Source organism: Colias philodice, chromosome 6, assembly GCF_061535455.1.
Source record: "Colias philodice isolate Cphi_HAF_F1 chromosome 6, ilColPhil1 Martin Lab GWU primary, whole genome shotgun sequence".
In the NCBI taxonomy this organism is placed as follows: Eukaryota; Metazoa; Arthropoda; class Insecta; order Lepidoptera; family Pieridae; genus Colias; species Colias philodice.
The window spans coordinates 220,783-246,186 of NC_143091.1; the positions used below are offsets into that span (position 1 = coordinate 220,783).

Here is a 25,404-nt window from a genome sequence, read left to right on the forward strand (position 1 = left end):
CCAGAAATTTAGTAACGAAAAACCTCACGCTCCCCACTCCAACGGGCTCGGAGGTGTGGCTTGAAGGCATAGCATGCAATAGCTTTACCGCGGCAGTTCCCGAGTGCCACACGTCTTTTTTTATTTTCATTTTTCAATCTGATATTTTAGAGTATTCGTTTACCTCAGATCTCTAAGTGGGCAAACAATTTTTTTAGCTCTTTGCGATGTTAGACAAAAAATAGTAATTTTAGACTTAGCATAATAACAAAACAAATTTATTTTGGTCCTTCGAGCCGGATCGGAAATGTTTTTTTGTGAATTTGCCTTTATGCCAATCCTACACACCTCTTAGGCTTTTAAAAAAAAGCTACAAATCTTACCCTCAGGCGTGTATATCTCCCCAGGCGGGTAGACCATCCTGGAGGGGTGTGTGAAGGAGCCCTCCAGCGGCCGGCGACGGAACCACGTGCGGCAGGATGCGTTGCTTGTCCATTCCCTGGGGATTTGGATTATTTTTGAACTTAAATTACTGTAAAAATCCTACTAATATTATAAATGCGAAAGTTTGTTTCTTTGTTCCTTCACGCAAAAACTGCTGAACCGATTTTAATAAAATTAACATATGACTGACTGATTTGGTCGATAAAGATTCACCTTATAAATGACCCTAACGATCGATGCAATAAATGTACAACTGTAACAAACAGATTATCGTAGTTTTGCTTGCTAGATGTTTTTGGAAATATTTGAATACAGTTTTATTTATTTCTAATAATAAAATCGAATGTTTTCACGAAAAAAAAAAAACATTCTATCAACAGTTTAAGAGTATTTCCTCGTTATGCTCATAAAATCAATGCATTGCATTACAAAATTCCACCCTATATAACCTAACCTTAAATACAAAATATAAAAAAAACTCACTTATACGAATTATAATATCCCCTCAATCTATCAGTAGATATAATATATTCATCCTTGTATATCTTATCAGCGAAACTAAGCCAAGGATGCGCAAGCGCAGAGTCCACGTCGAGTCGTTCGCGCCAGTTCAGTACTAACAGCTTTGAGATGAAGTCACGAGATTCGAGGCTGAATCTGGACCACCATTCTTCGTCGTACCTGCGGAGATTTTAATTAATTAGTGTAATTGTTAATGGTGAAACCAATAATTAGTTTAATTATTGGTTGATTCTGGAGAAAGTGTAGCTTGGTCTGTATGTATGATTGGGGTAGTATGTAAAACTTATTGCGTTAGAAATACTCGACCTATGAGAATTACGTCGTTCAGATTTTTTTTATATTTGAAGATTTGTGATATATATATAAATTGAAGCTAACAAATATTATATGCTAGAACTTAAACATTCACGTATATTCGGACTCCAAGTTGATTCTCAATATTCATGTCCATATTTATGGTAATTGGGATGTTTTACTATGTTAATTAATTGCGATAATTATTTTAATTTGTTCACAATAAATCATTTGAAAATTTTTGACTGGTTATAACTATTTTTTGTGATTCGTGTATAACTATGACCTATCATAATTTTCAACTACAAATCACAAAAAAAAGACGGGTTGCACTCCGGGAGTGCCGGCAGAAGTGAAAACTTGATTATTAACGTTGAGCATGTTTGATATCCATCCGTCTTACGCTTTTTCGATCAGGTCACGTGTCCTGACGCGAGTTTAAGATTTTATACCCATTATAGAAAAAGTGCTCAACGTCGCTAAAGAAGTTTTCACTTCAAAAAACAAAACATTTCAACACGTTCAAAAAGACAGCAATACTCACCACTCCCACTTCCCTTCCCTAACCCTCATCAAGGTCTCCATATCATTAGCTCCCCTGAACGGCGACCTGCCACTCAACAGGATATACGTAATGACCCCCACACTCCACATATCCGCCGGAAACGCGACCCCCTCCCCACTGGCCACTTCCGGGGCAACGAACTCCGGCATCCCGTAGTTGAGGGACGAGTGCTGGTTGAGATGGATCCTCCGGGATAGACCGAAGTCGCAGATCTTTAGCTCGTCGGAACCCGCGTGGGATAGGAGGAGCTCGCCGATCTGGGGATATTTTAAGTATTTTGAAATGTAATTGTCAAAAGCATCATTTTAGCATAAAGGTCTATAATAAAGAGCCCAAATAATAATAAAAGCGACCATTAAGACGCTGTATTAATTGATAATATTATTTATTGTACACCTAAAAACAGCATGTAGGAATATTGTACAAGACAGACAAGAGACTGTCTTATAACTTAGAATTTAGTGGTCACATAGCTTGGTGGTGAGGAGAACAATGTAAGATTTAATAGATATTTAGTTTACTTTTGTTCTCAATATCCGAAAAGATAACTTGATTTTCTAAACTAAACTCATAAAGCATTTGAATGATTTGAAACTAATCATTAAAAGGATTTTTAATGGTCCACATAATAGTGGTGAGAATTTTTATCAATACCCTGAAAGAAAACTTAATGTAACAAACTAGTATTTGTTTACTAGAATCAAAGTACTGCAATTAATCCTACAAAAGGTACAGTGATACTCACGGTAAGTCCCAAATGCGCATAGCTATTATCATGCATGTGCTTCAAACCACGCAACAATTGGCGAATATATCCGGCTACTTCACGCTCTGTGTAACCCTGGCTTCGGAGCAGACGGTCCCTGGGGGTAAAAGTAGTATGTGAATATACGTGTTTAGATAATGTACCGTCAAATGTGGCTACTTGACCTTTACTTGGCAACTTGACCACACCTTCCGTTTAACAACAAAATATCAAATTTTGTAGAATTGAAAGCAAATTGACCTAACGTATCGATGTTGGCAGGTTTTTAAAATATTAATTGGCAACATATTTTAATTTTAAAGCGGTAACGCTGTTGGTTCTCGCAATATAACGTATCGAAGTGTGACTGTGACTAAGGATCTTTTGCCGGTGTCAGTATTATTATGTTTGTAGAGCTTAAACTGCACATCTCAGGTGAGTACAGTTTTGATATGTTGTGTAATAAACCCTAGAGATTGATTTTACAGTGGGAACTATCCAACTTTAGGCTCATCTGTCGAAATATTTGCTTGGGCATTGATGCCTCAGGTTAGGTCAAGTTGCCATTGACCGCTGCGTGGCAACTTGACCGACGCCTAGGGTTGACACAAAAAAATAGCGTGACAGCATTTTTTCCTTTTTTTTATCTGTTTCGAGTTTTGCATAGTAAAATCAATAAATTTGCTGCAAATTTCGGACAATCCAGATACTTATACTCTCTTTGATGACAACGATTTAGCATATTTCTAATGAAAAATAAATGTTTCCTTACCTATTAATAAATATCTATAAGTATTAAGTAATATACATAAACATATGTATTAAATTCAGTTTAATAAATAAATAGTTCATTAAAATTTGTGTCTTGTTTGTGACAACCCTATCCGACATGTAATGCTTTGTATGAAATCATTACAAATCCCGTGGCAACTTGACCAGGTAGCCAGAGCCTAACAGTTTATTGTAAAGCTTCGGGCTGCAATATTTAAAAAGTCGAAGACTTAAAAAATAATAGCAACTTAGCCTAAAACAAGAATGTTAAGCATCTACCTATGAAAACTGATGTGCAAGGTCAAGATACCACATCAGTGTCAACTTGACCTGTATTACGTTTATTTGTAAATAATGTCAGATTCAATATATTTTAAAGAAATACCTAGTAAAAGTGAATGATAAAATCATTCATGACATGAACAAATCATAAAATGTTAATAAAAGTTTAACATAAATAAGTTAGCTAAGAAAAAGTAAAAAAATGTGGTCAAGTAGCCACATTTGACCGGTACATTGGGGATCATGAAAAATGAACCCTAATTTTCCCTGTTTTTATCATCACATCCTGACCGATTTCTGTAATATGTTTTGTCAGTGGAAGTAAAATTTGGGCACTTTGCGCTAAGAATAAAAAAAAGTAAGAAAACTAAACGACTATTTAAATTTTATGCGATAGTTCGCGTAAATAACGGCCGCCTATCATGCCAATTAGTGGTTTCCATTAACAAAATTCCACTTCTTTAACTTTGAGACTCGTCATCATATAATCTGAGTAGATATTTCTTACTTATTTCGTTCCATTAGTATTGATCTACTCCAATATGGATAGCTTCAAGTACGATAAATTTTAAAGCCATTTAATTTGGTCTGACCAGCACATTTTCTTCTGACCACGGATTTTTCCTTTATCCTGTCAGTTTTGCAGACTTTTCCTCTTGGAAAGAAAGAAATTACATTATACCTATCAATTTTCCAAAATAATCAGAGAAACCTGGTTAAGTGAGACATCAAGGGACCTGCAATGTCGTTTCACTTATAGAGGTATTCCACTTACCCAGTGTCTCAGATATACAGGTATAAATAAATATCTGTCTCATTTACAGAGGGTTCCATTAATAGAGGTGAGAATACAGGTTATTTCAGTTATACAGGTGCGATCATTAAATAAAATATATGGTAGGGTAGAATAAAAATGAGTAAACAAACAATGTTATCTCAGTTACAGAGGTTTATGCATATAAAACTTACTCGCTGTCTCAGTTATAGAGGTAACTATGATGATAAATCGAAAGAACAAATCCCAGATATAGAGGTTTACCTCGTCCCACTAACAGAGGTAATTCAGTGCCAAAGTGTTTTCCTCAGCATGAGTTCCAGTTATGGAGGTTTCTCACTTATCCAGGTCCCACATAACCAAGTTTCACTAATTAAAAGCCATACCTGACAAGCTCCCCACCCGCAGCTAACTCAGTAACAAGCGCAAGCGTGTGTTCATGTTCGTACGCGTCGTACAACCGTACAAGATGGCGGTCGTTCAGTTGGTTGAGGATCTCGAGCTCGTTGCGCATGAACGGCTTGAGCTCGGAGTGACCGTGCATTATCTTCGCTGCGTAGTTTCGACCTGAAGACAGATTATATAATGGTTTGATTGAGATTTCGATCTGTAAAATGTTAGAATTGTTTGTATCTCGATAAACCTCAAGACAAAAAAGTTTTAGCTAAAATACGCAAAAAGTGGTAGTGCTATTAGAGTTAATTCTGATTCCAAAACGTTAAGTAAAAAATAATAAATAAATTGTATAATTGAACTGGTTCCAGTTATACTGGTCTTAAAAAGCCAGCATAATAATTATAAAAATGATTCAAAAAGAAAAAAAATTTACCTGACAGTTTTGTAAATAGTTAGGGACAATCAGTGTTATAAAAAAAAATATACCGGCCGAATTGATAACCTCCTCCTTTTTTTTGAAGTCGGTTAAAAATATCTGAATTTAATCAACTCTAATTTGAAATATAATGAGTATATGTACCTGTAAGTCTCTCAGCAGCATGGTAAACTACACCTTGAACACCACGACCGAGCTCATCTCCGAGATCGTAGAAATCACCGAACGGCTTCGAGCTGGCCTTTATACGTGGGGGGTGTTCACGGATCCTGTATACAATATAAGTAACTAAGTCATATAATTATGTCATTATTAAAACCTTGAGTAAAAATATCGACGAAGAATATCACACATGTATTAAAAAATAACAATAACACATAAAATATTGTTCATCCTTTTTCAATAACCTCTTTATTATTATTTTGTATTTAATATGCTGCGTTATGGTATCTATCAATTTATTACAAAGAATAGAGCTGATTAAAAACTATTCCCCATCTTAATCTTTCCCTATATCCTTGAATTAACATTTTTGACGTGACAACGTCTTATAATTCGATAGAGCCGGCTGCACGCACGAAAAAACAGGACTCATACGGCGTTACCTCGCTTTGAGGCGTTCCAGTAAGGCTTAAAGCACAATCGGACGTTGTCACGTTCAACTATCGTTAGTAAACCGACTTTACAGACAACCAATATTTTTTTCTTCTTTTTCTTTTTTTACATCTATCCCTGTGCACACCCAGAAAGTGGGTAGAATGTATTAGCGCCTTAACATTGTAATAACACCTTTTTTACCCGACTACGGCAAAGCAAAGGTAACCTATTAAAAACTCGAATTTCTATTACCCGAATCTTAAAACCCCGAAAACGGTTGTTAGAACTTTTAAAAGACAGATGTAATGAATGACAAATTTTTAAAATTCCTTTTTTAATTTCCCAGATGAATCAATTTCCAGATGCACCAAAACCAGATTTTTAAAAAGTATTTTTTTGTTTCCCGTATTCTCATAATCCAGATCTTATTATACCAGATTCTCAGAATACTTTTTTTTGTTTCCCATCGTACCATTTTCCAAATAAACTATTGCCAAATTTTCATAATCTTTTTATTTGGTTCCCATATAATCATATAACAGATAAACTATTGCCAGATTTTCATAATCTTTTTATTTGATTTCCATACAATCGTGATTATACCTTTACTATCGACTGAAAATAAACATTGTCAGTAAGTAAATTTATTGTTTTACTTGTCCATTACAGACCGGTTTTAGTGTCAAAGTCGACTCAGTAGGTTAGGTTTGAACTACGACCCCCACGCTAGAACTGACTCGCTATTGTTTTACTTGCCTATTACAGAAAGGTTTAAGTATCAAATTCAACTCAGTAGGTTAGGTTAGGTTTGAACTGTGACCCCCCATGCACGAGCCGAGCGAGCGAAGCGAGCGTGCCGCGGCAGCGGCCGGCGAGTGCCAGAACCGACTCGCTATTGTTTTACTTGCCCATTACAGAAAGGATTAAGTGTCAAATTCGACTCAGTAGGTTAGGTTAGGTTTGAACTGTGACCCCCCATGCACGAGCCGAGCGAGCGAAGCGAGCGTGCCGCGGCAGCGGCCGGCGAGTGCCAGAACCGACTCGCTATTGTTTTACTTGCCCATTACAGAAAGGTTAAAGTGTTAAAATCTATTCAGAAGGTTAGGTTAAGTTCGTGCTGCGACCCCCAGGAAGGATTACGTTTTGCTGGATATCGTTTATTTGAATTTAAAAAATCTGGACATTGTTTGTCTGGATATCAATTAACTGTATTTCAAAAATTTGTGTTTTAAAAATCTGGCTTTCGTGCATATGGATTACGGTCATCTGGATTTTGTGCATTTAGATTTCGTATGTCTGGAACTCATTCGTCTGGATTGTAAAACGTCGTACAAATAAAGAAATGGGCAAATGAAATTCGGAGTTGCGATTATATGGCAAACAAAACTTCGAAATTTTAAAATTCGGGGTTATGAAAAAATGTCCAAACGTTTTCTGGATTATGATATTCGGAATATTAAAATTCGAGATTAAGATAGGTAACCCAAAGCAAAAGGAGGGATTCCACTATGTAGAGATAAATTTTCATGTTTGGAAAGGCGTAGTCACACGTTGTCAAAGTGCTACGGTAGATATATGTAACGTGTGACTACGCCTTTCCAAACATGAAAATTTATCTCTACATAGTGGAATTCTGAAAATCTTGTTTTATACTTTTTCAGCGTCGTTTTTTGTCGTAGTTGGGTTTTAGTTTTTTTTACTTTTTATTATTGTAATTACATTCTTGCAAATAAATGAATTTGAATTTGTATACATCCTTGAAAACCTATCTTTCTTTCTTTTTCTTCTCTCTTACCTAGACGAGTACTCATGTTCATACTCCTCCACATGCAGCATGGCGGAGGACGACACTGAGCCAGCCACATTCCGAGCTGACACAGAGTATAACCCTTCGTCCTTTAGGATCGCATCGTGGATCACTAGGATCACTGTGTCTGGCTCTATGAATTGCATCTGTAATTATATTGACAAGATGTAGTAATTCTTAAAACCTGTAATTTAAGTATTTATAACGGGTAGGTAATTTTAACATGGGACCATTTTTTTTGGTTGAAAACATACATTTATGTACATAATTTAAAAACAATGAAAAGAAAAATTAATGAAAAAGCTTGAATCGAGAAAGGAGAATGTATCTCAAGTAAGGCCTTTTGCCTACAAAGAATAAAATAGATGGATTAGGAATTAGGGAAAAAGGACAACTTTCTTGTTGTTCATTCATATTTTTGAGACAAGACTAATTCTTCAACATTTTGATTTTGCAGTTAAAATGAGTAGGTAGTAGGTACTTATTATAATGCGCAAATATTATAATCAAGATCGTTCAGAAATGAAACTATAGGTCTATTTATGTATTGTTATTATGTATTTTTTCTGTAAATGAATGTTTGTTTCTAAAATTAATAAAATAAGATCGTATATAAAAATTGAACCAAATTACCTTAATCCTAGACGAAGGTGCCAGTGGCTGCCAGTCCTTATACCACTTGATCTCCGGGTATGGAGTGCCAGTGACCCTGGCCTCCAGTCTCACGGTCTTCCGCAGTAGAACAACAGATTCTTCCGGTCTTCTGATGAAGGTCGGGTATTCTGCTAACTCGAGACGAACTCGTTGTCGAGCTTCACCGTGCTCGTTGGAGGCTACTGCCTCGTACCAACCCACGTCGCGTTCTAACATTCTGGGGAAATAGTCAAGTGTTAATAAGAAGAATGTGGAAATGGTGAGAATAAAATGTTTTGATGATGCATGTGAGAAAAATTATAAGAGGTTCTATTTCCAAATAAATGTGTTTTTTTTGGGATTATGCCTGATAAATTATTTATTTCTACCGTTTGACTGGTTGGCTTGGTTGGTAGTGGCCCTGCCTTCCAAGCAACAGGTCGTGGGTTCGATTCCCACCCGGGGCAAATATTTGTGTGATGAACATAGATGTTTGCTCTGTGTCTGGGTGTTAATTATCTATATAAGTATTTATTTAAAAAATATATAATATGTATGTTTATCAGCCGGTTTCCATAACACAAGCGAAAGTTTAGTATGGGATCAGATTGTGCCGTGTGTGAAAATTGTCCTGAAATATTTATTATTTGTTAAATAATTAATCAAAGTCATCAAATACACAAAACACACAGTATTTTATTTTAGGTTGTTTATTTAATAAAATGTTTAATGTAGAAGTTGTAGTCAAATTCCTCCCAAGGAATTTTCTAAGAAATTAATAACAATGGTCAAGGATTAGTTAATTCAGAAATAATTCAGAAGGGTAAAACGCGCAACTTTATATTCTGCATACTACTATACTAGGTACGATAAACTATACTAACTTGTTAATAAATAGCGTCGCCTGTCCGTTCCTTGTATAACTCCAATCATACCGTCCTCCGCCTTCAATCAGCTCATCATTGAAGTAATACGTCATCTTGGGCTTAGGGTAGCCATACACGAACCAGAACAAGTTCACATTATGGCCCTTCACACCGTACTGGGAATCGTATTCTTGACGCAAGAACTTCGGCGCTTGCGCATATCCATCGTGAGGTGGTCGCTCAATATCGAAGTCTTTGGGGAAGTACGGCGATGTTTCTGGACGGAAGTCGATACCGGGTTCCAAATAAGGTATGAATTTGGGTGGATCCGGTTCGAGTTTGGCTCTGTGTGTGATGGCGTAGGGCGAAGGGTCGCTGACACCAAACTTGTTCTCGACTCGAACCCGGAACTTGTAGTCACGGAAGGGTTCAAGGTTGCGGATATCGCACACACAGGAACGTAGACCCGTGCGGGCTGTGAACCAGTCGCCGTCTGGTAATTCGCACATTTCCACCTGGAATTAATGATTCTATTATAATTGGGATAGGACAAACAAGTTAACAGGACAGACAAATTATTTTTCTCATAGGGTTGTGTTAATTATTTTCGGCTCGTAATTGAATTAATTTTCATTTCTATCTTGTTCACTATTTAATTTTATTGATAATTGAAGCAGAACTTTTAAATGTTTAAACCAAATGTAATTTTAAAGTTGTTTCGTTACCGTGTAATTGATCGTGGTGTCTATTATCGATGTTTGGCACAGAGTATGCAAACAAAGGTTGTCAAATTATTTTGCAACTGTCATGCACCACGAGAGTCGAGACCTTAATCTGTGGTCGACACTTGTACTTCCGCATTCGATCGAGCCGCTCCTCTGGTGTGTGCGCGCGCGGCGGCCATTGAAACACGTGAAACGCATCGGATAATTGGGCGCAAATTCATCGAGTGCTGCAGCATCTCCAAGGTACGTGGTGCATTGTTTTTGCTGCTCACTATTTCCGAACATCGATTTTGTGTTAACGTAATTTTCCCTAATGTAGTAGAAGCCACCCGCTATTTCGGCTTGGTGCGATTCTACATTATTTCTGGTGCCGAAACCCGGGAATTTGCGTATCAATTATCATATTCAAAAGCTTATGGTATTACTGGTCACACGTAATTCATAATCTAAAATCAAATTCAATTCCGTTCGTATTAGGTTCTTTGTTTAACAAAGTAGGAAGTTGTTATAAGATCTATTTAAGCAAACACTTATTTTATCGGTGCTTAAATTCAAACGGCTTAAAACAATTTCATATTCTAAAACTTAATACATATTCAGAAGTACAAGTCAAAAGCGTTTAATTATTGTAGGAACTAGTTAAGCAATCACATATTTCATCGGTGCTTAATTTTACACAGGCCTATAGTAATTTCACATTCCAAAACATAATTCATTCACGTTACAGTTTATCCTAACTACATAACTAATATTAAAACGTAATATTAGGTTAAATCGTAATATAAAATAATTTCATTTTATATTAATTATACTCGGGGGTAAATCGAAAAACATTCTAGCGGCTCGCGCAGCGCATCATCACTTTAACTTGTTATTGAAAGTTATAATCTGTATTCATTCACATTACCGTTTCATGCGATTTTCATCCTTAACTTCATATGCGTAAAGGTGAAATAATAATTTCATTGTTTCATTTTATTTCATTGTTTGAAAAATTACATCGAAGATTAACTTTGTTATTTAATTGTTTGTGTTTAAACGTTTTTACATTTTGTTTATTCGATATATAAATTTAAATTTAACAAGATGTCTTTATTAACTAAACATTCAACTCGGAAGTTAGGTTCTTTGAAAAAATTAAAATCTAAATCGGTGGATGAATATTATACGACTAAGGACTTATCGACATTGCGCAGAAAACGTACTATAGCGCTTAAAAGATTATCGAAGGCGTTAGAAATAGGTAATGCAGCTTTGAGTGATCGTTCACAATACGACCTATTTTTATCGTATCATCAGGAAATTAAACAAATCGTTTCAAATTTCGAAAATGCTCATTTTAATATACTCGATCTGTCGGACGACGCGGATAATGAAACTGAAATTGAGGAACAATTCGATGAATTATATTTTCAGATACAGTCTATTTATATTAGTCTAACTAAACATGATACAAATAATTCGAATAACTCGAACATCATTTCATCGAATATCCGTTTACCTAAAATTACATTGCCACATTTTTCGGGCAATATCAAGCAGTGGCCTGTGTTTTATGATACGTTTAATTCTTTAATTCATAACTCAACGTCAATTTCGGACACGGAAAGGTTTCATTATTTAATTTCTTCTCTTAGCGGGGATGCGTTATCCGTGGTTAAGGCGTTCCCTATGACTCATGAATATTATCGCGACGCGTATGAAGCTCTTATTAATCGCTTTAAATGTAAACGAACATTAGCTTTTACTTGTTGGCAAGATATTTTAAACACTAACTTCATGCATAACAACGCAACTGAGTTTCAAAAGTCACTCGACTTATTCGATGAAAATTTAAATATTTTAAAATCTATTGAGTTACCGATAGATCGTTGGGATTTTGTTTTAGTTTACCATATTTTATCAAAATTAGACAAGAACTTACGCCGCGATTTTGAGGAGAAATATTCTAACGTGGAGTTGCCGTCTTATGATCAATTAAGGGGGTTTTTGCGTTCTAAATGCGAAGCCTTATTACGAGATACACATTTTTCTGGTGTGAACAAATCTTTAAAGCATTCGACTACTCAAAATCAATCAATGAAACGTTTCAATTCAAATGCACTTGTTGCTATGAACAATAGATGTAATTCGAACGATAAGTCTAAAGTTTATTCAAGTAGCTGCGCGTATTGCCATAAGTCGCATTCTATTTTTTCTTGTCAAGATTTTATTAGTAAATCGATTGACGATCGTATGGCTATTGCCACTCAAAACAATTGGTGCTTTAATTGCCTGAAGCCATCACATCAATTAAAAAATTGCAAATCTATTTTTTCGTGTCGTATGTGTAAGCGTAAACATCACACCTTACTCCATCGCGATCATAACACTAAGATCGAATCAAATCAAATCGGGTCGTCGCTGGTGTCAAGGTCACATACGAATCATACAGTGCTGTTAGCCACAGCTATCGTTCAGGTTAAGGATGCTTCAGGTAATATGCAATCGTTTCGTGCCCTGTTTGATACGGGCAGTCAGAGCAATTTCATAACGGAGTCAGCAGTAAAACTTTTAAATTTAACGCCGGCTTCAACAACCGCGGCAATTAGTGGCATAGGGGAAGCGGATGCACCTATTATCGGTGACGTCACTTGTTCTATCGGCACTAACGGTCGAATTCTATTTAACTTGGATATGCACGTCATATCTAAAATATGTGGCGATCAACCTATCGCTCAACTTAATTCATCAAGTTGGTCCCATATTAAATCGTTGCCGATAGCGGACCCTGGTTTCGATATACCTGGTCCCATTGACATTTTGCTTGCTGCTGATGTATTCGCTGACTCTGTTCTTAATCAACATATCAAGGGAGGTGTCAACCAACCTACCGCGTTTAATTCAATCTTTGGTTGGCTACTTCTAGGTAAAACTAATATTTCATGTAGTAGTCTGTTGCAGACGTTGCCTGTAATCGATAATGATTTAAATTCATTAGTTCATCGTTTTTGGGAATTAGATTCGGTACCGCAAACTTCAATGCTAACTCCAGATGAGTTATTATGCGAACGTAAATTCGTTGATGAACACTCACGTGATGAATCTGGGCGTTATATTGTTCGTATTCCATTTAAGAATAATTCAGAACCTACATTTGAGGGCTCTCGCGAAGTTGCTTTGCGTAGGTTCTATGCTATCGAACGTAGGTTGTCACGTGACGCTTTGTTAAAATCGCAATATGTCGACTTTATGTCTGATTACATCGAAAGTGGTCACATGACAGTGGTTCCTGCAGCACAAGTTGGTACAGGAAAATATTACATACCTCATCATTGCGTTCTACGCCCTGACTCTGCGACCACACGCCTCCGCGTTGTATTCGACGCTTCTGCGAAGGATATGCATTCTAAGTCACTGAATGACACACAACTTATCGGCCCAAGGCTACAACCGAATATTTTAAATCTACTTTTACGCTTTAGGGAACACAACGTTGTCTTCATGGCTGATGCTCGTCAAATGTTTAGACAGATTGTAGTAGCGCAAGAACATCGTGATTACCAACGTATTTTCTGGAGGAGTTCTCCTGATGAGCCCCTTTTAGAATATCGTTTAAATACAGTCACATATGGATTAGCTTCGTCTCCGTTTCTCGCTTGCCGTACTCTTCGACAGCTTGCTGAAGATGAGGGAGATTCTTGTCCACTCGCAAAACGAGTACTACTGTCTGATGTTTATTGTGATGACGTCACAACCGGATTTTCATCGTTAGAGGTCGCTCAGGAAGCAAAGTCGCAGATTATTAAACTTTTTAAGTGTGGACAGTTTGAACTTAGGAAGTGGGCTAGTAATAAACCGCAGTTATTGTCTGATCTACCCAGTGATAGTTGTTTGACTGGATCCGTATCGTTAGACAATTCTGATAATCAAATTCTTAAGGTATTAGGTCTTAAATGGAATCCATCCACAGATACGTTCGTTTTCGAAATTGAATCTACTTATCGGCCATGTACTAAGCGGTCAATTCTTAGTGAACTCGCTAGGGTTTTCGATCCGTTAGGTTTTTTATCTCCCATCACAATTCAATCAAAATGTTTAATTCAGAAGTTGTGGATTCTCGGCGTTGGATGGGACCAAACGCCGCCTAACGAGATCATCAATACATGGAACAAACATCGCACTCAACTTAATCTTTTGAGTGAACTTCTAATTCCTCGGCAACTTACCTGCACGGATGCTGTATCGTATGAGCTACATGGGTTTTGTGACAGTTCTACCCTTGCATACGGAGCTGTCATCTATTTACGTGTTACAGATGCTGTTGGTAATATTCATGTTTTCTTCGTTTGCTCTAAGGCTCGAGTTGCACCTCTTAAACATACATCGTTACCACGACTCGAGCTCTGTGCTGCAGTTCTTCTATCAGATCTTTACAAATTTGTAAAAGATACGTATCTTTCTCGTATTCATGTTGATTCTGTATATTTGTGGTCTGACTCAACTATCGTTTTGTCTTGGCTGCGTTCTCATTCTTCGCGTTGGACAACATTTGTCGCGAATCGTGTCAGTCACATACAGGATATCACCCCTACAGACTGGTGGCATCATGTATCCTCAGGTGATAATCCTGCTGATTTGTGTTCACGAGGTTTATTTCCGAGTGAGCTTGTGCACAATGCCTTATGGTGGGCGGGACCGTGCTGGTTAACCCAAGGTAGTGATACTTGGCCTACGGATACAGCTGTTGTCACATCAAATGAGGAGAAGGTCATTATGGAGAAGGAGCAACGGAAGGTAGCTCTTTCCGCTGAAGAGAGAGCTCCAATCGAACCAACAATAATTGACTCTTTACTTAATCGTTATTCATCATTTCAAACAATCGTTAACATTTTGGCATTTGTATATCGTTTTATCAATAACTCTAGAATCCCAGCTCAAGCTAATCGTAATAATTTCATTAATAACGTTGAAAGACATAACGCATTATTAAAAATCGTTAAACATGTACAGAGTCAGGTCTTTTCCAACGAAATTGCTAATCTTAAATCGAACAAACCTTTATCGAAACCTTTTCGAAAACTCAATCCATTTATCGATCGATTAGGTATTCTCAGGGTGGGCGGTAGAATTTCACGCGCAGGTTTAGAATACGAACAAAGGCATCCAGCCTTTCTACCGTCTGATCATCCATTAACGTTTTTAATTATCGACAACATTCATCGTAACTACTTGCATCCGGGCATCAATACTACGCATTTCTTACTTCTTCAACAATTTTGGATCATATCGGCAAAACGTACTGTACGCAATCGTTTAAGCAAATGTATACAATGCTATCGAACTAATCCGAAGCCATTACAACCGTTTATGAGTGATTTACCGTCATACCGTGTTAATCAAGTCAAACCATTTTCTATAGTAGGCGTAGATTTCGGCGGACCGTTTCGTATTAAATTAGGCCCACATCGAGGTGCTAAGATTGAAAAGGCTTACCTTTGTCTTTTTATTTGTCTTACAACAAAAGCAGTACACCTCGAGGTGGTGTCTACACTGTCCACTGACGCATTTATAGCTGCGTTACGACGCTTTGTGGCACGCCGTGGTCGATGTAACGTGATACACGCGGATTGTGGAACAAACTTTATCGGTGCAAGAAATCAATTATCGTCTCTTATGCATCAAGCTTCTAATTTAGAAAAGATCGAATTTAAGTTTAATCCTCCATCAGCTCCTCATTTCGGTGGTGTATGGGAAATTCAAATCAAGGCGGCTAAATCTCATTTACTTCGTGTAGTTGGTGATCAAGTTCTTACGTTTGAAGAACTTACAACGCTTTTCGTGCAAATCGAAGCAGTATTAAATTCGCGACCGCTTTGTCCAATCAGTTCGGATCCAAATGATCTATCGGTCTTAACTCCAGGCCATTTCCTTACCTTAGAGCCTTTGACAGCTGTCCCTGATGAAGATCTATCAAATGTTAATATAAGTCGGCTTCATCGGTGGCAGTTGTTACAATCATTTCACCAGAGTTTTTGGTCCAAATGGAAACACGAGTATCTTAACTCACTAACACAACGCGCCAAATGGACTAAGGATTCTAAACCGCTTCAGATAGGCTCAATGGTGATAATTAAGGATGAAAATCGTGCGCCACTACAATGGTCTCTTGCCAGAGTAGTGGATCTTTTACCCGGTTCTGATGGTGTAGCTCGGATTGCAGTAGTTAAAACAGCGAAAAATCATATAATTCAAAGACCGTTGGTTAAGTTATGCCCTCTACCAATCGAGGACTAGCTTAAATCGTTTATCTTTCTTTAGTATCGTAAGGTATCTAGACATTAAGTTATCGTTAGCAATAAGATATCGTGTCTGTGTAACATCTATCGTGTTATACAGAATCAATTAGTTAGGTAACTAGTTTTTATCATAATCAATAAGTATCATCAATAATTATACGGATCATTCTTATCGTTCTCGTTCCCATTATGTTCTATTTATCGTCTGACCAGAAAATACCATAGGCATTTTGGTGGGCGGGATGTTTCGTTACCGTGTAATTGATCGTGGTGTCTATTATCGATGTTTGGCACAGAGTATGCAAACAAAGGTTGTCAAATTATTTTGCAACTGTCATGCACCACGAGAGTCGAGACCTTAATCTGTGGTCGACACTTGTACTTCCGCATTCGATCGAGCCGCTCCTCTGGTGTGTGCGCGCGCGGCGGCCATTGAAACACGTGAAACGCATCGGATAATTGGGCGCAAATTCATCGAGTGCTGCAGCATCTCCAAGGTACGTGGTGCATTGTTTTTGCTGCTCACTATTTCCGAACATCGATTTTGTGTTAACGTAATTTTCCCTAATGTAGTAGAAGCCACCCGCTATTTCGGCTTGGTGCGATTCTACAAAAGTAGTCGAAGGAATCTTAAGAGAGATTAGAAAAAGGACAGGACCTTAAAACAGAAGACTAATTGTAATAAATACAAAAATCTGTCTGTTTCACTTTAAAGGCTGTCACAAAACCTATCTGAAAAGTAGTCGAAGAAATATTGATTTGCAATAGCTAAAGACTCAATCAAAAAATCTTACAGCACTACTTATACTAGAAAATGATCTATAGGTCTATAGTTTTGACTGTAAATGAAACCGCACATGTAGTTTATAGAAAAACACACACCTGATAAGTAACCGGGAACCTCGGTCTGTGCGGGATGCTGGGCCGCCACGAGAGCGTGAGATGTCGGTCGGCCATGCGGGAGATGATCGGCTTGTCCGATAGCGGCATCGGCACTCCGGTCTGCTTCATCTTGTCGAACTCGGAGTACTGGTCCGAAAGGGGTTTCTTGCCCGATTGGGGTTCGAGCGCTGAAAGGATAAAGGCGTTTTGTAAGAAACACGTTAAAGTAACGCAAGAAATTTTGACGTGACAACGTCTTATAATTCGATAGCCGGCTGCACGCATGAAAAAACATGACTCATGCGGCGTTACCTCGCTCTGAGGCGTTCCATGTAAGGCTTGAAGTGCGAGCGAGAGCGCGCAACGAACGACAAAGAAGCACAATCGGACGTTGTCACGTTCAACTATCGTCAGTAAACCGACTTTACAGACAACCAATTTTGTTTACTCATTTTTTGACCCACAAAGCACAATAAAGCAGCATAAGACTGTGCTATGTTATAAAATACCAACTACAACATTTTGCCATTTTAAAGTGAATTTAAAAGGTGAATAGTAACTTTTACAAAAAAAAATACTAAACAAGAATAAAACCAAACTATTGCTAAACAACTAGGCACTCTCGCTAATATATTGTCCCAAGCACAACTCTGCCTACGCGTACAACTCTGCCTACGCGTCGATTAGGCAGACTTTTCTAATGACTGAAAATTACTATAATAATATTATGAAGAAATGTTTACATGTTTCGGGGTTCGGATATCTTTGAAGACCTTTTAAAAGGCAATTGTCAAGTGATTTATTAAGATGACTATGAGATGTTTATAATACTACAATGAAACAAAAAGACGTGTGGCACTCGGGGACTGCCGCGGTTAAGCTATTGTATGCTATAAGTACCTTGAAGCCACACTTCCGTTCCCGTCGGAGTGGGGAGCGTGAGGTTTTTTCGTTACGGAATTTCTGGATTCGGTCCCCACGCTCAAGGCCCGCGATAGAAGCTATGCTACGCTTAACAAATACAGTACCCTTTCGTCAATAAAAGGGAAAATTAGTTCAATAAAAATATTTTGTTATGACATTAACATGACTTTTATTTACTAGATTCAGTGTCTTGAAACTTTTTTTTTAATAATACTTACTATCATAAGTGAGCTGCGCAGAGCACTCAGCGTCTCCATGCGGGTTGTATATCCTACACTTGTATGTGCCGACATCAGACGGCTCTACTCCACTGATGGTGAGGCGCAGCAGACCGGTAGACTCTTTGTCCATGCGAATCCGCTCGCATGGGAACAGCTTGTCGCCGTTACGGAACCTGCGGGTAGTTGATAAACATATTATGAGATTGTTTATTTATTTATATTAAAGCAGAGCAATTAAAAGAAAAAGGTGGAATATGATGATGAGTAGTCACCATTGTTTATAAACAATACCATTACCGGTGGTTTACGCATTTGTTGGTAGAGACAAGAAAGAATAAAAACGTGGGTAGATGGGCTAAAATTTTGCTATCACTCTTTTGAATAAATCGAAAGATATATGAAGTTTTGACTAATAAAAACGATAATCCATATAATTTCAAAGAATTATAAAAATCAAACACAGAAAAGACAACAATGAAGATGATATTGAATAAACAATATTTTTTTTATTGTCAATAGGGAAGCGGTTGACCACAATCTCGACTGATGTTAAGCTAAGATGTGGTCTAAGATTGTACGCGCTTCCCTAGAAGGTAATAACTGAATAAAAAATATAATTTTGCGAAAACTCATAATTTCAATTCATTCCACAAGAAATCCAATAAAATAACTGACCATTCAACATCAGGATCAGGTGAGCCGGTAGCACAGGCCGTGAACTTTGCACTAAGCCCGCGGAACACTTCCACGTCACCGATCTTCTTAAGGAAAGATGGCGCTTCTGCTTTCTCGCGACGAGAGCTGCGAATATTTTGGTTAATGAGAGATTTTTGTTTTTTGGAATGTCAAGGATAATAGAAAAGTATAAAATAAATAGAAGAACTAGTCTGTTGAAGTGATATTTTTTATGCAACGTTATCTTATAAAGTGTTTAGCAGATATGATGCAAAATTTCAAGTTACAATTTCTAACCTGGACTGCGCGTTATTAGGTTAGTTCGCTATGCTAGTAGTCAGATACGGCAGTTTTCCTTTTTATATATTTTTAGTAAACAATGAAAATGTTAAATTTATAAAGAATAGAAAAAATATGAAAATTATAAAGCATTTGAATGCCAAAAAACCAAAAATATCGAATTCAATGAAAATGCTTATCTTCTTAATTATTAACATTTTCACAACCGAAACCTTCATTTAATATTTATTTATCTAACCATCCCTAAAACTAAATCTACCCTCCACTCACATTTTATCAACCACCTCCAAAGCGGCTTCACACTCAGCCTGTCCCTCTCTATTCTTCGCCACACACTTGTACTGTCCCGCGTCGTCGTTCGTTATATCCCTCACATACAAGCACCACATATCGCCGTCCCGCTTCATCGTATACTTGTTAGAGGGAGATAGAGCTACTCCATTCTTGAACCACGTGACTTCTGGGGCGGGGATGCCGCTGATGCGGGCCGGGAATTTCGCGTCGAATGAGGGTAGCTGTAGAAAGTAATTTTATAATAAGAAAAATAATTTAAAAGATCAAAAATGTGCCTAACTTTAAAGTATAAAGAGATTTACTTTACAAAATATTAACATATTTTAGGTTATATTGCTATCTATCATCATTATATTTTAAGCTAATTTATTCCTGTTGTGTAGAATGCTTTTAACTTATCATAAAACCATATAGCATTTGAAATTAACTGCCATATACTATGTACAATAACCACCTTAAAGTTATACATAAACATATACATAGCTACATAAACACAAATTAAAAAATTGGTCCTTCAATCCGGATTTTAAAAGTACATAATATATTACCTGTTGCAAGTCAGTGAATCGTTGCGTAAATGCCGGTGGCTGGTAGACCTTTCTAACATTAACTTTGCCCTCGGTTTTGTCTTCTCCAAGCGGGTTCACTAGCTTCACAGAGTATACACCCGCGTCTGATAACTTGAGTGGGTTGATCTCGAGACCGACCTGTTCAATGGGACAATTTAATTTAGAAATACAAAGAAAAACTGTAAAAATAATGTTTTTAACTCTTTGTATGTCAAATGAATGACAACTTGCGAAAGCACCAATGGTACGAGCCATCCGCATCATAAATGATGCGCACGAAAAAGCGGACTTATTTCATTGTCCTATGAGTGAATTCGCAAGGGTGATATTACAGTTAATCTGTTATTTTTAGAAAGTTCTTTAAATTTTCTATGTCTATGTACATAACTTAATGTATGTATCTTCAATTTAGTACATATTTAAGTTAGTTAAGTTTATTTTGTAAAATAAAATTGTATCTATGTCGCATTGGGCATTGTCCTGTAATGGCATGTGATGTTTTTTTAAATAAATAAATAAATAAATAAAACTTATGCGATTGATTTATGGAAGTAACAATTGTTACTATAATGCAGTATGAAAAAAAGTTGTATAATTGTTTATAGATGATGAATCAATTCATGTTTCTTCAGATTATGGTTCGTTTTACAGCATAATTTATTTATACTCCTTGTAGACAGAGTTAAGGAATATTAAAAAAATAAAATGTATATTTTATAAAATACACTGCATATTTTTGAAATGTTTTCTCAAAACCGTCTAAACATCCATTCTAAACAAATCAACTAACGAACAAACTATTACATATTAATATCTTCTTTCTCCTTACCCGTTTCCCATCACAAGTGAGTAGGATCCTATCACTGGGCTTCAGATCCTGTCCATCCTTGGTCCAGGCCACTTCTGGCACAGGGTTCCCGTGGAACGGCGCACTGAGGGTGACGGTCTGGCCTTCATCACCGGTTGTCTCTCGGAGGGATTGTAGGAATTGTGGCCGTTCTTCGGGACTGGAGTCGTCTGTTCGACCTGAAAAGGATAGAAATTATCAATAACTAGCTGTACCGCGCGGTTTCACCCGCATCGTTCCGCTTCTGTTGGTCTTAGATTGATGATATATAGCCTATAACCTTCCTCGATAAATGGGCTATCTAACACCGAAAGAATTTTTCAAATCGGACCAGTAGTTCCTGAGATGAGCGCGTTCAAACAAACAAACCCTTCAACTTTATAATATTAGTATAGATTAATTAGAAATTTGTGTATCTAGTAACAATTAGAAGTTGATTTGGGTTGGGTTGGAAGTTACGCCAAGAGTTAATATTGCCTGTTCAAATGCATTAAAGTATAATATGTAGAAATACAGTACGATTAAAAATAGATCGGATTACTTTTAATCATAATAAGGTAGAATTTTCAAATATACCTTATGAGGTAATATTTTCAAAATTTAGAAAAGGCTCAGTATATTACAATTAAAACACTATGCGCAAAAAAGCATACGCATATTTTATAAAGTTATACAAAAATTTGAATGAGTACAACTTTTTTCTTAATTCCTTCACTTAACTTATGTCAGGTATGTTATTATAATTTTCAACAGTCACATAATGGTTAAATCATCATACTCACTGGCAACACTAAGTTCAGCATTGCTGGCCGTTTCTCCCTTATCATTGATAGCGATAACGCCGTATTTCCCGCCGTCTTCAGCAGTTGCTTTACTTAGAAGTAACGCGTGGGTTCCATCAGGTTGCGATACCACGCGAATACGTTCACCGTCTGGGACGATTTCTTTGCCGTTGTGAGTCCTGAATGGGAAAATGGATTTAAATCGTATTGATTTAGCATTTTTGTTATAGTCACTATAATATTTTGTAACTTTAATTAAGCAATAGTTCAGGTAATGGTAAACTAGATGATCTGTTATTTATTTTTGTTTCTGAATAATCGCAAATTTATCTTATAACGGTAATTTTCTAAAATATACTTCGTCAAAGTAATGACAAATAATTATTCGACGGATTTGTAAAAAAGTTTTTTTTTGGTAAATAGACAAATTAATATTTAAGTTTCTTAAACAAAACTGTATGTAAACTGTTTACTTCAAATTAAAAACTTACCACTTGATAATCGGCGGAGGATGTCCCAGAACTTTGACTTCCATTTTCACCGGGAAGCCTTCGATTACTTTAGCGGGCATTAACTCTGCTATGAATGCCGGTTTGCGCTCCTTCTGTCCAACCTTTAGAGAAAAAAAATTGTACGTTTTTAAATTGATGTTTACAAATCAGGAATCATTTATACGTGGTAATAAATTCTATTACTTATAACGATAGACCAGATGCAAATACATAGTTGTAATGGAGATCTTTTACTAGACAAGAGTTGTAGCGATTATGTTTAGTAACAGTTTGTCAAAATAAAACGGATATAGAGAGCAGAAGAATAGAAATTGGACGGCTAAGGTATTTACAGACACCACACAGTGAACAAAACACAATAGAAATTTTTTTTAAACATCAACATATGGAGACTTTTCATGCGTCAGCAGTTAAGGCTAATTTCCCACCTAAAGTTAAAATCAATTAATGTTCAAAACTGAAATGTCTTTTTTTATATTTATACTATAATATTATAAAGCTGAAGAGTTTGTTTGTTTGAACGCACAGGTCTCAGGAACTACTGGTCCGATTTGAAAAATTCTTTCGGTGTTAGATAGCCCATTCATCAAGGAAGGCTATAGGCTATATATTATCACGCTAAGACCAACAGGAGCGGAACCACGCGGGTGAAACCGCGGAGCGCAGCTAATCTTTATATAAAAAGTAACGTACCTCAACAGTAGCCTTCGAATCAGCGTCTCCCAGTTTATTGGAGAGCGTCAGTGAATATTGTCCCGCGTCTTCAGGTCGAGCGGCTTCTATGGCCAGACCGATGATACCACCTGGTTGGTTGATGAAGTTCACCGCTTGACTCGGACGGATCGGGAGACCTTTTGATATAGTTATTTTAAGTTTCAATCGATAATTTGCGTGGTTTATTTATTGTGTTGTTAAATAGAGGGTGTCTTATCATCTAATATTTTTATCACCAAGATTTTATGTTTCATTAATCCGTTTCGTTTTTACCCATCCTTGGAAATTGGATATTTAAAAATTCTGAAATTTAAGTAGAAAACAAAATATGTTCGAAAACAAATGTCCGATGGCGTAAATGTTTATATTCTAATATTCTAAAACATCCGAATTACAGACTATCATAAAAAATTAAATAATATCAGCATATAAAAGTAATTTGACATCTTCGATTGTAGAATTTCCCCAAACAACGTCATAATATTCTCCTTTTCAAATCCATATCCCACAAAAATGAATATCTTCACAAAACTCCTGAAAAAAAAGACGGGTTGCACTCCGGGAGTGCCGGCAGAAGTGAAAACTTGATTATTAACGTTGAGCATGTTTGATATTTTGGAATGGTATCCATCTTACGCTTTTTCGATCAGGTCACGTGTCCTGACGCAAGTTTAAGATTATATACCCATTACAGAAAAAGTGCTCAACGCCGCTTAAGAAGTTTTCACTTCAAAAAACTAACAACTACAAATAGGACTCACCATCCTTGAACCACTTGACTTCTGGTGCCGGGAAGGCCATAACCCTGGCTTCCAATTTGACTGGTTGTCCAACAACCACCTTCACGTCTTCTAGCTCTTGGCTGAATGATGGTTTACGAGGAGTCGCTGTAAAGGAAGGAAATAAATCCTTGTAGAGTAGAACATAGACTAAAATGGAGTATTCTTATTTTTCCCATATAACACAAAGATTGGAAATAAATATTACCACCGAGTCGGAATAACGGCAAGAATCAGCAGGTGAAATTAAGAAATGAAATAATTTATTTAATTATTATGTAATCTGTGAAATTTCAGACATGAACAAAGCCTCCCATCAAGATGTTTTGTTACGAAGTGTTCGAAATTATTCAATAAATCATGTTTAAAATCTGTATAAAAACTAAAAAAGCTCGTTACTTTTAAAGGAGCTACTTTGACAATTTTGTATTGCACTACAAATGCAAAACAAAATTTTCATATTAATGGCATGAAATTTACATACTTGGATGATGTTTTAATTTTGATACCTATATTATTTTTGTTTATCTAATAAAACCAATACTAACGGTTAACAGCAACCGCGCACAAAGCCGAATGCTCCCCATTAGGGTTACTAATAACAAGTTTGTACGCGCCGCAGTCCGCGGGGGTCACACGTTCGATGCTCAGTTTGATTGTGCCGTCTGGTAGAGCCGTTTGTTTGATGTGATCGTCCGCTGGGAGCTTGACACCGTCTTTATACCTAAAAAAATATTTTTTATAACGTGTAACTGGTATAAAGTGAAAATTTTAGGGGTTAAGCCTTGATTTAAGTGTAAACATATTTTGTTGAGAATCAGTTGATCAAGACTGTTGATGATGGGCGAGAATGTTGTTGGAAACTATATTTAAATGTTGTAGCTTATTATTATCAACTCTGTCGTTTCCACAACATGTTGATTTAATTCTGTTGTTTTATAAATGTTTACCATTAACGGTTCTATAGTCAAGCTAAATATTGGATCAATTTAATTTATTTTAGGGCTGATTTTTCAATCCTTGGTTAAAACTTATCCGTCCAATAAAGTATTACACGATAATATTAAAATGTCACCTATAAACTGTCAAATACAGGTAATTAGAATACATTTTTGAAATGGTAGTTTAATACGTTATTCAACGAATATTTTTTAACCAAGGATTGAAAAATCAGCCCTTACAGTAATATTTGTTCTGGAAAAGCATATTATGTAAGTTCTCAACAGAAAATCACGCGAAAACCTATTACCTATCCTATAAGATAACAGCTTACCACATAGCCGTGGGTATGGGGCTCCCGTCCACCCTGGCCTTCAGCTCGAGAGGCTCTCCCTCATCCACGTCCACCTGCCGCTCCAGCTTGTGCACGAACCCTGGGGCCAGCTGCCCGAGGGTTATCATGGCTTCCGTGGTCGCTTCCCCGGAGAGGTTCATGGCTACTACTTTGTACTGGAACGGCAAAATTGGTAAGATTGCTGACAAATGTTGGATGGATTTTTTGCAAGAATAGTTTTTTTATACAAATTAAATAAAATGAAACATCAAAATTGAGCTGTTATGACAAAGTTTGCAAGAAAAAAACTGAATCAATATAACCTAATTATTGAAGTTAATATGAAGAGTGACAATTTATACTGAAGTATAATATAACAGTATCCATAATCCATATAATAGAGAAAATATCCGAAGTAGACGCGTAAAATTTATCAAAAATCGATTAGATATTCTTTATACATTATATCATATATTATCTTGTTATATTTTACCATTTATAATAATTTTCCTAGAGC

The 25,404-nt window shown here is 36.7% G+C and overlaps 1 protein-coding gene across 4 annotated transcripts in view; it reads right to left on the minus strand.

The window, feature by feature from the left end:
* Obsc (Obscurin) overlaps positions 1 to 25,404 on the minus strand; it is a 97,372-nt gene that overhangs the window by 4,745 nt on the left and 67,223 nt on the right. For all 4 annotated transcript variants that reach the window (XM_089695978.1, XM_089695977.1, XM_089695979.1 and 1 more), the window contains 21 exons: positions 24,888 to 25,063; positions 24,163 to 24,338; positions 23,597 to 23,722; positions 22,815 to 22,972; positions 22,101 to 22,222; positions 21,610 to 21,788; positions 20,810 to 21,006; positions 19,960 to 20,118; positions 19,388 to 19,632; positions 18,818 to 18,943; positions 18,140 to 18,315; positions 16,998 to 17,185; positions 9,131 to 9,627; positions 8,247 to 8,484; positions 7,602 to 7,759; positions 5,354 to 5,478; positions 4,764 to 4,944; positions 2,550 to 2,667; positions 1,784 to 2,061; positions 907 to 1,104; positions 363 to 478 (listed from right to left, as the gene is read on the minus strand). In XM_089695978.1, coding sequence (XP_089552104.1) covers positions 363 to 478; positions 907 to 1,104; positions 1,784 to 2,061; positions 2,550 to 2,667; positions 4,764 to 4,944; positions 5,354 to 5,478; positions 7,602 to 7,759; positions 8,247 to 8,484; positions 9,131 to 9,627; positions 16,998 to 17,185; positions 18,140 to 18,315; positions 18,818 to 18,943; positions 19,388 to 19,632; positions 19,960 to 20,118; positions 20,810 to 21,006; positions 21,610 to 21,788; positions 22,101 to 22,222; positions 22,815 to 22,972; positions 23,597 to 23,722; positions 24,163 to 24,338; positions 24,888 to 25,063 — 3,937 coding nt within the window. The remainder of the gene's footprint in view (positions 1 to 362; positions 479 to 906; positions 1,105 to 1,783; positions 2,062 to 2,549; positions 2,668 to 4,763; positions 4,945 to 5,353; positions 5,479 to 7,601; positions 7,760 to 8,246; positions 8,485 to 9,130; positions 9,628 to 16,997; positions 17,186 to 18,139; positions 18,316 to 18,817; positions 18,944 to 19,387; positions 19,633 to 19,959; positions 20,119 to 20,809; positions 21,007 to 21,609; positions 21,789 to 22,100; positions 22,223 to 22,814; positions 22,973 to 23,596; positions 23,723 to 24,162; positions 24,339 to 24,887; positions 25,064 to 25,404) is intronic.